Below are 15,623 nucleotides of genomic sequence, written 5' to 3' on the forward strand. Positions count from 1 at the left end.
AAAAAAATAAAAAATAAAAAATGTGGCTCTATTAAATAGCACTTCTGGGGGGAAAGAAATAAAATTTGCACAGATTTTGTCACAGATTTTATATGCAAACAGAATCATTTGTAATAATAAGACAAGGCACAAGAGGGCAGCAGAGTCATAGCTCTTGTGTTATTTTCACTCCCTGTTTCCTCTCTCTTTTTTCCTTGTACGTTAAAGAGAGGTGACCAAACACGCCGACGATTACAAAGAGCCTGTGTCAGTGGCCAAACTGTCTGGAAATCATACCAAGAAGATGTCCAGTCCAAACTGCTGCATGGGCTGATGGATAAACCCGTCGACTTCCACACACTTATCAAGTATTTAAACGTTCAACTATTTATTCAGCGCGTCATGAAGGAAAACCAAGTTGGAGAATTTTTACCGTGGTAAATAATAGAGGTAAAGTTGGTTTTATATTCGCACATTCGTTAGCAGTCTCTATTGTGTTTACCTTGTTACTTTAAATATTCGATCGGAATTAGCATGCTAGTATGACTTCTAAACAACATTGACACTGTCTAATTCACTGTGAACAATGTTGTACTTTGATAGTCACTGGCTGCACTGCAAAAAAATGCTTTTCTTGCTTAGATTTTTTGTCTTGTTTCTAGTCCAAACATCTAAAAATTTCTAAATTAAGAAGAATTTTCTAGACAAGAAAAACAAATTGTCTTGTTTTCAGAAATATTATGCCAATATTAAGTGAGTTTTTCCTTAAAACAAGTTAAAAAATCTGCCAATGGGGTAAGCAAAACAATCTTACGTCAAAAGAAAAAACAAGATTAATTTGCTTACCCCATTGGCAGATTATTTTGCTTGTTTTAAGGAAAAACTCACTTAATATTGGCATATTATTTCTCAAAACAAGACAATATGCTTTGCTCGTCTAGAAAATGCTTCTTGATGTAAGAAATTTTAGATATTTAGACTAGAAACAAGACAAAAAATCAAAGCAAGAAAAGCATTTTTTGCAGTGTGCTTATATGATTTCCCTGTTTAGAATTTGCAAAGAGTACTTTTCTGAAATTATATTATTAAGGAGAATGTCTGAATATCCGAATATAAAACCAACTTTACCTCCATTGCTTAATATCTTCAAGTTTTGTCTTCAGGATTTTATGAAAATCTTTGCTTAAATAGCCCTTATAACTTTTATACCGCAGCTGATTATTAGCCCAGAGTTTACTGTGCTGCACCTTACTATTTATTGTGTGTAAAACGAAGAGAATGTTGTCGTAGTTCTGTAATAGATCTACTGTATGAAGTGTGTGTTACTGTATGAAGTGTGTGTTTTGTAAGTTTAGATAATGTGAGCTCACTTCTGCCATGACTTTTTTTCCTTTAAAAAGTGTGAGTTTACATCTTACATTTCTGATTTTTATTAATTTGTTTTGTCTCAATTCAGATTTTTGTCTCACTAGTTCAGATTCTTTTTTTTAACTTATAGTTCTGTTTATATCTTGCAATTTCCTTTTTCTTGTAATTCTTTGTTTATATCTCAGTTCTGTCTGCTTCTGTGAAGTTTTCCTCTTATATATGACCGCTTGCTCAGAACAACAAACTGAGCGTCATTTAAAACACTATAGACTGATTTTCTGCGGCCGCCATTTTAAACAGCGAAACCGAGGCTGCGGTGGGAAGAAACCCAGAAGTATCGCTCGAGTCAAAGAGGAATGTTGTGTACCTGGCTGTATATCTTAACAGCGAAGAGAAATGGACACCAATTTATAATTTCACCGCCTTCCGAGTGACCCGAAGGTCTGTTCTGAATATGTAGCGAAAATAAGAAAAAGGATATCGGACCTTATTTTTAGCTAAGGAAAATGGCACTAGTTAGCTAACATTTTCTTTCCCAAACACACAATTTAGATGCCTTATATTAAACTTAAGTTAATGAACTGATTCCTTCACCATATTAGGCTTGTCTTGATACAAAATTTTGGTACTGAAATGTAAAAAAAAAAAAAAAAAAAAAAACGTCAGCTGCGTCCCAAATGGCACACTATCCACTCATGCACTATGTACTTATGCACTTACACACTCAACAGGATAGTATATGTATGTAGTGTCGTCCCAAATGGCACACTAATTTTTTTTTACTAAGTGGAAATTCAAACCGTTTCCCTGATGACGTTTGACGGTTGCCAAATAAGTGAAATAAACGACCGAATTATCAAATAATACCTGCCGTGAGTATTGCCGCATTTACCATCATGAGGCGCTGTAATCACTCTCGTAGGAGAATTTTGCTTTCACCATCCAAAATAAATAAAGTTATCCAACATGTGCGTTCGATAGCTCCGCCCCTTCCGCTACCTGCGGTCGTTGAGTGCGTGAAGTGTCCATTATTACACACTTTATTTTAGCGGCTGAATGAGTGCATCATCCGGGTAATTAAAGTGCTCTTATTATTTTTAGAGTTTTCAGTGTGAACACACTACTTACACTATTTATTTTACAAAATGGCGTAGAATAGTGCATAAGTATGCGATTTGGGACACAGCTGTCAATTTCCCGTTAACATTTGAGCCCTGTTGATGGCATTCTTAAACGGGGCTGATTTGCCATTGTGTTCATGCGCTTAACAGAAATGACTGTGATTGGCTGAGATGGTCATCAGTTCAACCACCGCTGTTTACTGAGTGCAAATCGGTAAAAAAACACAGATGAGCGATCCGCTGATGAATCGACTGATCTTCACAGCTTTAAAACGCTCTAATGTCCGTCTATCTGTGTAATCCGTGAAGAGCGGTATACTGATGACCTTCACAGCCCATCACAGTCATTTCTGTTGAGCACTGGTGAGTACTATGCCAAATCAGCGCTGTTTATGAGCGCTTAAATGTTAGCTGGAAATGGACATTTTGAAAACTTCAGTACCGGGACAACACTATTACAGACAACACGAGGATGTGCTACAGAGCACTGCAGGGTTTTATTACTCTCAGGGTTACATAGGCTGAAGCAGGGAAGGGTCCCCACTGTGTTTACCTGCTGCCATGAACGGAAGCCTTGGAGGACACTTAAGCGTATTCCCCTTAAAGAGATTGTGATGTAGTTTAATGCCTAATATGATTTTAATTGTTTAAATTAAACTGAACTGAATTATATTAAAGCGATGTTTACACCACGTCTGCATTTTGAAGTCTCGGCAACAGCTGGAGGTTTGTAGTTCACAGCATGTGCTGATGCTATACTTCCAGGTTTCTTCCCACCGCAGCCTCGCTTTCGTGTTTTAAAATGGCGGCCGCGTGAAATAAGCGTATTACCTGTTTTGCACTGGCTATGCAGGTTCTGTTCACTAAAGTATACATAATTCGCAGACAGGCACACATCCTCTCAGTAGTAAACAAACAGTGCGTCAGCTCAGGTGTAATTTAGCGGCCATGAATACATCATTACATTAAGACAGAAATGACGTTTTTGGCTGAATTATACCTTATGAATACAGTATGTGATACTTTTAACAGCATTCAGAGTTGTCCACGTTGCTCAGTAACGTATATATAAAACAACGTAAAGCATGGTTTCCTCTATATTTATTCTTCCATGGCGGGGCGCCATGCCAAAACTGATCCCGCCACAGCTACATTACAGCTTCTCATTCAAAACATTGTCGTGTTTTTTTTAATCGCGGGTGATAATCGTACCAAAACGTATTTAAAGGTAAGTGAATTATAACAGCGCAAACTTTTCTGTAACCGTAGTAGTGCTGTGCGCTTTGTTTAATTCTTTAAGGCTACGTGCTGACTGACAGGTGCGTGAGAGGCCAGCAAACACGACGTAAAGCCGTTTCAATTTACTTCAGGACGAATTAATGTCGCTCTGTAGGTCTATTGAGACATACTCGTTACATAAACGCACTAAATCGTAGGCTTGGGCGGTATCCAAATTTTGATACCGTCAAACCTTCTCCCTATTTTACCCCGGTGTCCGGTATTACCGTGCATAATGAAAAAATTATGACGTAAGGCGACCTGAGGTTCGTGATCACCTGTTTGTCTTGTTCGTATTAGAGATCTGCATGGGACACAGATGCACAGCACTATACTCTAACACACACACGCACAGAGCGAGAGAGAGATGCACAGCACCACGCGCGCTCTCTCTCTCTCTGTGTGTGTGTGTTTCCAAATAAAGCGCGGGAGCGGTCGGTAACTTAAAAGGGAGCGGTCGCGCGGTCTTACAATATTGCTTCCGAGCAAGCAAGCACGCGCGCAACCACGTGGATGCTGTGTGTGTGTCTCTCTCTCCCTCTCATTCATACACACATACACACACACACAGAGAGAGAGAGGGCACCAAGTGATACTCCTTCTGATACTCCCAGAGTTGTCTTTTCAAATGAAGTGACAGACCGTTTTAAACTCAAACATTTATAAAGCTGCTAAACATGCTTGACGGTATAACGGTATTAGAACTGACACCGTTGCTATTTTTAGATCCCGCGGTATACCATATTACCGTATTACCGTCCAAGCCTACTAAATCGCACTTCAGCAGTGTTTATTTGAGAGCGCACAAGAACATGCGCTTGAGCAGCGTATATTTGTGGAGGCGTGAAAGAAGTTTTGAGAAATCGTCGCACAAGCAAAGAGATAAATGCGATCTCGAATTGTAATACTGCGCTCACGACATTTGTCATTGAAATAACGCCACAGGTAGTTGGTAGATCTGAGTAAAGAAGGCCTGCCGCCACAGCTGGATCCTAGAGGAAACACTGCATTTATGCTTCTCCCTACGTTGAAAATATAATTGGCTGAACCATAGAGAAGCTGAATTAAGATCGTGTGGGGGGTCAAATCGAGATTTGCCACCATTGTAAACGCTTCAAAAATGATTGGAGATGATTGACACTTTGGATGCATTTTTCATTGCTTTATGAATTCCATGCCTTTTCTGTTCCAAGCGTATCATAATATATACAGTAGTGCACTCTGTTTTGTTAAATCTATTGAGAATTATATGTAGTATCTTCTAATGTCTTGTTTAAAGTTTATTTCCATGTCAAAAATGTGTTTCTCTGAAAATCTCACTTGCGTTTACAGCAAGACTGTGTTGAGCGTAATGAATATGCACAAATAAAGATGGCAAATGTTTTCACTCCAACTTTATTGTGGCAGTACTAACATATAAAACAATTGGTTTTATTTTCGGAACATATAAACAATCAAAAATCACTTTACAAATTGAATAAGGCGATTCCCGGTCAATCCGGGAACTGATTTTTTTTTTCTTCTGATACTCCCAGAGTTGTCTTTTCAAATGAAGTGACAGACCGTTTTAAACTCAAACATTTATAAAGCTGCTAAACATGCATGAACACGTTTCACCTGCTGTGAAATCACCAAACATACAAACAAAAAGATTTCAAAGCTCTACTGAGAAATCAATAAAAACATGTACAAGCTTTTTTTGACCAGATGTTCGGTTCATTTGCATATACTCCTGTTTTACAGTATAATTACATGTTGATTTCTAAAGGGTAATGTTTATCAATGCGAGAAACATCTGGGTTAGACATTACATTTGTTTTCGCTACAAGATTGTTGGGAATTTCATATTTCCAGGTCGTTTCATACAGAAAACATTATGAGAAGATCAAATATTACATTTATAGAAGCATTCATATTTTTATTTGCTTATCGTTTCATTATTGTCATGATAATGAAGGACATTTCCCTCTTAAATCCTCATTACTGTAATGCATCCGCATGTTTGTGTATCTCATTAGATTGGTATTACTGTAATTAGGAGAACAATTAAAAATCATGTTGTCTGAAGGCAATATGCTTGCTTTTTAATCAGAAATAATTCATTCGGTGTCATTTTGCTGGTTAGTAATTAAACGAAAATAATCCAAACGTCCTGTAATATTTCCCAACTGCTCTTCATTTAAGAGAAAGTAAATTCATTCATTCATTTTCCCTTTATTCATCCACAGTGGAATGAACCACCAACTGTTCCAGCATATGTTTTACGCAGCAAATGCCTTTCCAGCTGCAACCCAGTATTGGGAAACACCCATACACTCTCTCATTCACACACACACACACACTCATACACTACGGCCAATTTAGTTAATCCAGTTTACCTATATACTGTGGGGGAAACTGGAGCATGGAAACTCACACCAACATGGGGAGAACATGCAAACTCTACACAGAAATGCCAACTAACCCAGCTGGGACTCAAATCAGTGACCTTCTTGCTGTGAGGCAACAGTGTGAGCCACCAAGCCACCCCTTTTCAGTAAATTGTTTTTAATAAACAATTTATTTCGTTGTCGCAATGCCGACGGTGCAGAATATTTTACTAGTTAATTGGGCGAACTATAGGCAACCAAGTCATTCAATCGAAAAAAATAAAATAAAAATAAATAAATAAAAGTCTTAAGAGGACTAATTATATTGACCGTAGCAGTATTAACATTAGTATAAAATATATATTTAATATAATTGCATCATTTTAAAATCATTTATTCCAGCCAAATTAAAAGAAAACACTTTTTTTTTCTAATAAAATTTAAATACTCATTTTAATTAGCATTTGGGAAATATGTATAAAAAGGGTTACAATCTTACAGGAGGGCTAATAATTTTGTCTTTAACAGTGTATTATATATATTTATACAACAGTTCTGTCTGGTTTAAGTGGTGGCGTGTTGGTGATGAATGAAATACTGTTTCTGGGTCCAAGCCGCCACTCATTTGAATCGAGAAAATATTTGTTTATGATCACTTTTTATTCATGACACACATTAAAGTGAACTGTATATAAAATCATGGTGTACATAACAATCTCTGGACTTTTTGTAACAATTTGTAAAATAATGAATCCCTTTCTGGCCATCAGATATTAGGCATGGACATATGTTTTGCGATCGTGATTTTCGAAAACATTACATCGCTTTGTAAACGTTTATTATTACCATTTCATGAGTTTCCCCATACATTTTGATAGAGCGCTTGGACCCGGAAGCTACTTCGCGTGACGTCACACTTAACAAGCGGATATCAGAACTCATACGGCCTCTTCACCCTTGTGTATTACTCCGCCCACACGAGTGGCAAGCAGAGGGCTACAGTTTGACAAATATTGCAGCTGTTGGACAACATAATGTACTTTTGAGGCTTTTTTTAGTTGACAATATACACTGAAAAAAGTGTTGCATGCAGAACTGTGGCAAACAATTTATTTGTGTTGAATTTAAACAAACAAATTAAGTTTAATAATGTTCAACTTAATTTGTTTGTTTAAATTCAACACAAATAAATAGTTTAGAACCACTTAACGTAAAAAATATTAAGTAAATCCAAGGAATCATCTTTGAATAATTTTTTTCAGTGTAGTTGTTTAGATTACAACTATGCAGTTTATTTATAAGTCCAGTGCCTATTTTAAAATATTTATAATTTGGGAGATTCAGTGCATTGGAGGCCATCAGCCTGCCATACTGAGCAGAGCAAAGACAGTTGACGTTCCACCACAAGATGGCGACAGACAGCATAATACGTCCTTAGGGGAGAAAACCAGCAATTTTTCAGCGTAAATTTCAAATTACAGCTGAAGAAATCCATACAGAACAGGTAAGTGACATTCTCGTCGATCTCTCTCATTAATATGTTGTAGTGCTGTATTTATATCATAGTAATCTGCCAGTGTTTGCTTTGCTTTGGCTTTTTCGGGAGTTAATTATTGTGATCTCCCGATTGCAACAGAGAAATATTGGGAAGTCTCTGTAGACTGATGGCATTTCATGCTGTTCAGCCTTATAATCTTGAAATTTGAGCAAAATCACCTGATTTGTCATCACTGTAGACATTATGCTAGAGAATCACTCAAATACTAGCTCTAAAGTCACGTTGATGAATTAGCAACGGTTTCTGCTGTTCTGACGTCAGCTGCAGATGTGAATGAATGGCGGAAGAATGTAGTTCCACTTATAAAAGAATTTTGAGACTCTCCGTGTTTAATTTTCTTTTCATATACACGATAATGCTGTTGAACTGTTGTATAAACGAAATATCACACGAGTAGCAGTGCGATATGGCTGTCAACATATGGTAAGACACTAATCCACTCAGCCTGCGGCCTCGAGCCAAAGCACACCTCACACCAGTGCCGATATACAGCCATATCACACTGCTAATCATGTAATATTGCTCATATATATATATATATATATATATATATATATATATATATATATATATAATTTGAGGGTAAATTGAGACCCTGATATGTTCTTTACAGGAATAAATTGACCAAAAACGTTAAACAAATGCAAATATTCTACAATTTATCATACAGTAATTAACTAACACATGAAAATTGTTGTTCGAGCAATAAATGCTGGTGTAAACAAACCAAAGATGTAAAAAAAAAAACATTAGTATCAGTGTTCAGTTTACATCGGGAACAGTTTTGTCCACAGGAGAAATAAAAATAAAAGGATCACAGCTCTAGTAAACATAAAAGTCTCTGTGTCCCATCATGCAACAGAATAGCAAGGCAACAACAACCAAAAAAAAAAAAAATTAACTTTAAACTAATTCCAGTGCATGAATTGCAGTATGAAACAGAAGTTTACCCGATTAAAGGAGTTCGGACATCTATATTTTGCCACACTACAATATACGATAAGAAATGTTCAGGTTAATGGACCAATTCAGTCAACCTTCTAGAAAACTAATGAGTGTGTTTAAAGGGACAGTTCACCCCATAATATTTCAATTCTGTCATCATTTACTCACCCTTGACTTGTTCAAAACTTTTATAAATGTCTTCTATTAAACACAAAAGAAGATACTTTGAAGAATGTTGGAAACCGGTAACTATTGACCCCCTACAATAGAAGTCAATGTTTACAGGTTTCCAACATTCTTCAAAGTATCTTCTTTTGTGGTTAATAGAAGACATTTATAAAAGTTTTGACATTCTTCCAACATTCTTCAAAGTATCTTTTTTGCGTTTAGCAGAAGTAAGACAGTCATAAACAGTCTGAAAGATCAGTTTTGGGTGAACTGTTCCTTTAAAAAGCGCTTGTCGGGTTGACTGGACGTGTCCACTGGTTCTCTGCTTTCATTGGTCATGATAACACACATTAAAGCACAAAGCAGGACTATCTATTATCTACATTTTACACGTATGTTTTTATAACGGTGAGAACTATACTACGACTTTGCGTCAGAAGTAAGCATGAATGCTGTATTTCATGAATCCATCTGTGAAAATGACTCAACCCTGAGCTGGAAGTGCAGAGAAACCTGAACACCAAAGGAAAAAACAAATCTTTTACAGTCGTATGATCATTACAGGAGTAAGACTCGATGAGTTTATACACGTCAGACACTTGAGAATGAGCTTTTCTTTTTTCCAGTATTTACATAGGTTTACATGCGAGTGAGTGTCACTGTTGAATGTACACCGTCATCTGCTCGTGGTGTTTGAGGAAACTACCAGAGAAAAACTGGACAGTCTGAAAAAGGTTCAATAATTAGCTGTTTATTTGAGGTGTTTGTTTATTTTCGTTCATATTGTAGTCTGTTCTTTAAGTGTAATAAATATGTTTTTTCTACATCTACTGTCTAATGTTTATTTGATGCAAAGTTGATTAATTATGATTAATTTTGTTAATCAGATCAAAAACTTTTTTGGCAACCCTGTAAATATAGTACAACAGTAGTGTAGGGATTACAAATTACCACCTACTCCAAGAAAGAAAAAAAAAATAGTAATTTTACTGTACTTAAGCAAGCAATTAAACTAAGTGTAACCAGGAACTGCTATGTTGACTTGGCTAAAATGTCATTATTATGCACATAGTTCATCTAGAATTTTAAGGCAATGGCTTCCCAGCAGGCCCAGGATGTCAACATGTCATCAGATTGACGTCGTGGGAATGTTACAGTTTGTTTGGAAATAAAAACCGGGCTGATGGCAGAACCCAACTTTAGACCGACGTCAGTGTCCAACATCCAACCTTAAATCAACTAAATATCAACGTCTAATAATGTTACAGCTTGACGTTGTGTGAACATTACCACTATGACGTCTATTAGACGGTTTTTGTTTGCCATACCTGATAAATAATTGTCAATATTTTACATCAATATGACGTTGGTTTAAAATGTTGGCTCGACGTTGGATTTTGGTCACTTTCCAACACAACCTAAAATCAACCAAATAACAACGTATTTACTAGATGTCATGTCCTAAATCTAACCTAGTTTTATCGTCTTATGACATTCTGTGCCTGCTGGGTTTACTTGCTTTATATTAGGTACCTTCACTATGTAAAAATAAAATTACAAATAAAATATAATAAACAAAATAAGTTGACTTTACCTAAAACAGCAAGTAAACCTGTTGTAACTTTAACATTTAGATAAGTCAACTTTATTTTATTATGCATATAGTTATATATGTTATATATAGTTATGCATATAATTTTAAGGTAATGGCTTTTCTCACTTCTTAAAGTAAAGTCAACTAATCCCCTTTTAAGGTGTACAAATGTTCAATTTAAAATTAATAAAATATTAGGCCCTGCTTTATATTAATTACCTTTACTATGTAAACATAAAATAAAAAATAAAATAAAATAAACAAAATCTGTTGACTTTACCTAAAACAGCAAGTAAACCTGTTGTAACTTTATTATGTACATAGTTAATTATTCATTTTAACGCGATGGCTTTACTCGCTTTTTTAAATTAAGTCAACTAATCACTTTTTAAAGTATATATGTTTAATTTTAAATTAACAAAATATTAGGCCCTGCTTTATATTAGAAACCTTTACTATGTAAAATAATAATAAATTAAATTATATTAAAGTAAAATAAAAACAACATAAGTGGACTTTACTTTAAAAAGCCTGTAAACCTGTTGTAACTTATTAAAATTGAATTGACTACATTTTAATGCATATACTGTAGTTTATTTACTTAATTTTAAGTTAATGGCTTTACTTACTTCTCAAAGTAAGGTCAACTAATCCCCTTTTAAGGTGTACATATGTTCAATTTAAAATGAATAAAATATTAGGCCCTGCTTTATATTAGATACCTATACGGTGTCAAAATGAAATAAAATACATCAAAATAAAATAAACAAAAACAGTATAAGTAGACTTTACTTAAAACAGCAAGTAAACCCATTGTAACTTAAAAATGTTAAGTTGACTTAACTAAATGTTCATTATTATGACCATAGTTCATTTAGTTAATCATTTTAATGTGACGGCTTTTTTTATTTTTATTTTTTTATTGAGCCAACTAATCACCTTTTAAAGTGTACTTATGTTTAATTTCAAATTAACAAAATATTAGCTGCTTTATATTAGGTACCTTCACTATGTAAACATAAAATATATTAAAATAAAAACATAAATTGACTTTACTTAAAACAGCAAGTAAACCTGTTGTAGCTCAATTTTAAGTTGATTGAACTAAATTTAATTAAATGAACTATATGCATAATAAAATTAAGGCAATGGCTTTACTCACTTTTTAAAGTAAGGTCAACTAATCCCCTTTTAAGGTGTACACATGTTCAATTTAAAATTAACAAAATATTAGGCTTTATATTAGGTACCTTCACTATGTAAAGATAAATAAAATAAATTATATTGAAGTAAAATAAAAACAAAACGAGTGGACTTTACTTAAAACTTCAAGAAATGCCATAGTAACTTAAAAATGTTGACTTAACAAAATTTGTATTATTATGCACACAGTTCATTTACTTAATTTTAAGACAATAGCTTTACTCGTTAATTTATTAAGTCAGCTAATCGCATTTTATAGTTTTCATATGTTTAATTTTAAATTAACAAAATTTTAACCGCTTTATATTCATTAAAATAAAAGAAGAAGAAGAGTACAAAGTCATTTTCCAAACCCCTTTTGCTGCCTGTTGCAGTGGAATATGGGTATGTTCAGCAGTGTAATAGGCCTACTGTATTTTTAAAATTTATATATCAATAAATATCAATGAACATAATAGCGTGTCCTTGTTTTTGACTGGTAGTCTACACGGTATGTGATTTAAAACAAAAAACATTGATGATATATCAGAGAAAAAATGTATTTACACTGACATACACTGACTGAGTCACAACTTTATGCTCTATGTCGATGTTGTATGTTGTAATGGTAATGTAATAATGAGACTGAACATCACACATAACATATACACTATCAAATATTTTCTCTGGTAAATGCTCTGTAAGATTCGCTGATATGCATATTTGTTTCATTTTCGTCTGTTTTTCTATCAGAAAATAAACAGCTCTTTAAAGATCCCTCGCGTACTGTACGTTCCTGAGAGCGCCACCTGCTGTTTCTACAGAGCTCGTCTAAGTGTGTGATGCATTGACAGAAGTGTGTCGTAGCCCTTTTGCTTTTACCTCAGCACCATCACATCACATCTGGTATTCGTTTAACTGGATTAGTTCATGCGGATGAGCTCAAAGCCTGTCAGGAAGAAGAAAAAAAAATGCTAATCTAATCATCTTATCATTAGCCCCTTTCACACATTAACTAGCGTTAAAATACAACAGCAGCGGTTCATCCTTTCAAAGGGATCGTGACATAAGAAATCAAATTGGTCACTGGTCTTTGGGAATCAAAGCTTTGGTCTATTAAATCATAGCTTAAAATGGTTTTTACATGTCAACACTGTTAGCCTAGCGCCTAGCATCCCCACTAGCACTTCACCTTCTGTCAATATATCGACCGTCCTTTCAAAATGAAATGCCCAAAATAAATAGTGTTACTACATTATTTTACTACAATATAAAGCAAAGCATTTACTATTAGCATTAGCAATTAGCATTTAACTTTGTGTGAAGTCAAAATTCATTGTTTATTTTGCTAGCCCACATTGTTATTCTTTAGGTGAACAATACGTCTCTGCGAGTGAAAATAAATGTTTGGTTAGATCTTCAACGCTATTTCACCACAATTTGTAAGTTTATGTTGATCCGTATTAATTTGTACGATCTCATTCATAGACATTTCCCCATCCCATCCCCACTCCTGCTTCACTTCCTGTCAATATATCTACTGTCCTATCATAATAAAATGTCTAAAATAAATAGTTTTAGCACATCATTTTACTACAAAATAAGCAAAGCATTTACTATTAGCAATAGCAATTAGCATTTAAGTTTGTGTGAAGTCAAAATTTGCAATGTTTATTTTGCTTGGTGTAATACAACGCTATCGCATGACAATTCGTAAGTTTATGTTAATTCGTATTTATTTGTACAATCTCATTCATGGACCTTCTCCGATCCTATCCTCACTTTACTTCCTGTCAATATATTGACCGTCCTATCATAATGAAATGCAAAAAAATAAATAGCTGTAGTACATTATTTTATTACAACAGAAACAAATCATTTACTATTAGCATTAGCATTTAAGTTTGTGTGAAGTCAAAATTTGCTATGTTTATTTTGCTAGCGTTTATTGTTATTCTTTAGGTGTACACTAAGTTAATGCACTGAAAATATTTGTTTGGTTTAATAATCACAATTTTATGTTAATTCGTATTAATGTTCATTCCAGTTCATTCCGCTGTGGCGACCCCAGATGAATAAAGGGACTAAGCCGAAAAGAAAATTAATGAATAAATAGTAGGTCATCCAGGTACTTCTCGCATACTGTTTTTTGTATTCTATGAATTCGGACATACTACTCGGCTCACATATTGTGTTTAGTGTACTATATAGTGTGGAAGTATGCAATTTCGGACGCAGCCTTTTTTCTGTGTTTGGAGCGATGGCCCTTCTGTTTACGTCAGTTTGATGGTGATAGCCACGCCTCTCTTAGTTTGCTACGAGGAAATGGTGCACAAAATTAAAGCCCCGCACACCCTACTCAATATTTCGTTTAAGTTGGACGTAAAGAAAAAATGCTCAGTTTGAAAAAAAAAAAGTTTACTTTAGCATAGATAGAAAGCTAGAACAATTTTTTAAATCTATGTCATGACCCCTTTAAATGTAATTTTTATATTTTCTTTAAGCACATCATCGTCACTTTGATTTTTCACTTTTAAATAACAATTACAATTTTGAACAATTACAATTTGAAACAGTTACAATTTTTATATTATTTCTCATAATTTCAGGGTACAAATTCCAATAACAAGTTCTGGAATTCTAGAATAATATAGTTTTATTCATCTGAATTCTGATCATGTCACACTTCTACATTTCTTTACAGAAATAAAGCCATTATTGCACAAGGCATACTTTTTCTTTCTATAGATTGTTTATTTAGAGATCCAACACAATGCAATGTTCAATTTAGCATTATTCTGTCAAGATTTTGTTTTTGTTCGTTCACAAATACCATCATACCAGTAATGCTACAACTCATAACGTAAAAATGAGAGATATGATGTTTGATCTAAACAGTAATTTACTGAATGTGTGAAAATACTATAAACCCTTTAAGTAGCTATTAGCTAACAGTATGTGTGAAAGGGGCTATAAGCTTATTGTAAAATAAAAATAGCTATTAGCTTGTTGTGAATAATAATAAAAATTAAAGCCTTCACAGGTTCTTCAGGTTTTTAAATAGGACAGTATTAAAGGGACAGTTCACCCAAAACTGAAAACCTCAGTCACAAACCTCCTTGAATTAAATTTTTTTTTTCTGTTTAACACACACACACAAAAAATTATTTTTAAAAAAATGTTGGAAACCAGTAAACGTTGACTTCCAAAAGTATTTGTTTTTCCTACTATGGAAGTCAATGGTTACCGGTTTCTAACATTCCTAAAACCTTTTTTTTTATGTGTGTTGAACTGAAACAAAAAATGAAACTCATAAAGGTTTGGAACCACATGAAGTTCAGTAAACAACGATTACATTTTTTGGGTGGATTTAATAATAGAATAGACTGCGCTAAACAAGTCATCAAAAGCAATGCTACACTGAGACCAAAGCACACTTCAACCGATATCTGATGGATAAAATCAATAATGTGTGACTGAAACCCTGCACTAATACACCTTACAGAATCAATTAAAAATACTTTTCAAAAATATCTTGAAAAAGCCAATTGTACAAAATGAAACTGAAACGTTTGGGCCAACGCAATCTCACGGCAATTCGTAACTTTTTGATTTAGTAGCTTATTCGTATAAATTTGTTCGAACTCATTCATACAACTTAGTATGATTTGCTCAACCCCCAATGATGGTTGAGTTTAGGGGCGGGGTTTGGTGCCACACCTCCTTTTTAAAATCATATAGTTTTGTACAACTGAAGTTGTACGAATTCTTACGAATTAGCCACTAAACTGACAAAAAGTAAAATAGTTATGTTTCCTCGTGAGAGCCAACTGTGCAAAATGAAAACAAACTTTTGGGCCAATGCTATTTCACAGCAATTCGTAACTTTTTGATTTAGTAGCTTATTCGTATAAATTCGTACAATCTCATTCATACAGCTTAGTACGATTTGATCAACCCCCAATGATAGTTGAGTTAAGGGGTGGGGTTTGGTGCCACACCTCCTTTTTAAAATCATATAGATTTGTACAATTGAACTTGTACGAATTTGTACAAATTAG

General features: G+C 34.4%; 2 protein-coding genes and 2 long non-coding RNA genes across 8 annotated transcripts in view; 3 read left to right on the top strand and 1 right to left on the bottom strand.

Annotated features, from left to right (window-relative positions):
* Positions 1–5,129, top strand: part of rasef (RAS and EF-hand domain containing) — a 48,555-nt gene extending 43,426 nt beyond the window's left edge. Inside the window, exons 17-20 of one of the 3 annotated variants that reach the window (XM_087265447.2) lie at positions 208–420; positions 1,099–1,646; positions 3,251–3,900; positions 4,473–5,129. In XM_087265447.2, the coding sequence (XP_087121573.1) occupies positions 208–313 (106 nt within the window). In that variant the 3' untranslated portion in view covers positions 314–420; positions 1,099–1,646; positions 3,251–3,900; positions 4,473–5,129. Of the gene's footprint in view, positions 1–207; positions 421–1,098; positions 1,647–3,250 lie in introns of all 3 variants that reach the window. The other 2 variants (XM_087265445.2, XM_087265446.2) reach the window with 2 other exon arrangements.
* LOC148679673 (uncharacterized) overlaps positions 1–15,623 on the top strand; it is a 140,816-nt gene that overhangs the window by 56,485 nt on the left and 68,708 nt on the right. The window lies entirely within an intron of this gene.
* Positions 11,302–15,623, top strand: part of LOC147842881 (uncharacterized) — a 5,126-nt gene continuing 804 nt past the window's right edge. Inside the window, exons 1-3 of one of the 2 annotated variants that reach the window (XR_015498480.1) lie at positions 11,302–13,032; positions 14,437–15,307; positions 15,585–15,623. The exon at positions 15,585–15,623 is cut by the window's right edge and continues 89 nt beyond it. This is a non-coding gene — a long non-coding RNA (uncharacterized LOC147842881). Of the gene's footprint in view, positions 13,033–14,436; positions 15,395–15,584 lie in introns of both variants that reach the window. The other variant, XR_015498479.1, reaches the window with a different exon arrangement.
* Positions 11,304–15,623, bottom strand: part of frmd3 (FERM domain containing 3) — a 97,675-nt gene continuing 93,355 nt past the window's right edge. Inside the window, exon 15 of one of the 2 annotated variants that reach the window (XM_087265465.1) lies at positions 11,304–12,511. The gene's annotated coding sequence lies outside the window, so the exon portion shown is untranslated. The remainder of the gene's footprint in view (positions 12,512–15,623) is intronic. The other variant, XM_087265467.1, reaches the window with a different exon arrangement.

This window comes from Danio rerio, chromosome 8 (genome assembly GCF_052040795.2).
Source record: "Danio rerio strain M-AB ecotype USA chromosome 8, GRCz13ab, whole genome shotgun sequence".
Lineage (NCBI taxonomy): Eukaryota > Metazoa > Chordata > Actinopteri > Cypriniformes > Danionidae > Danio > Danio rerio.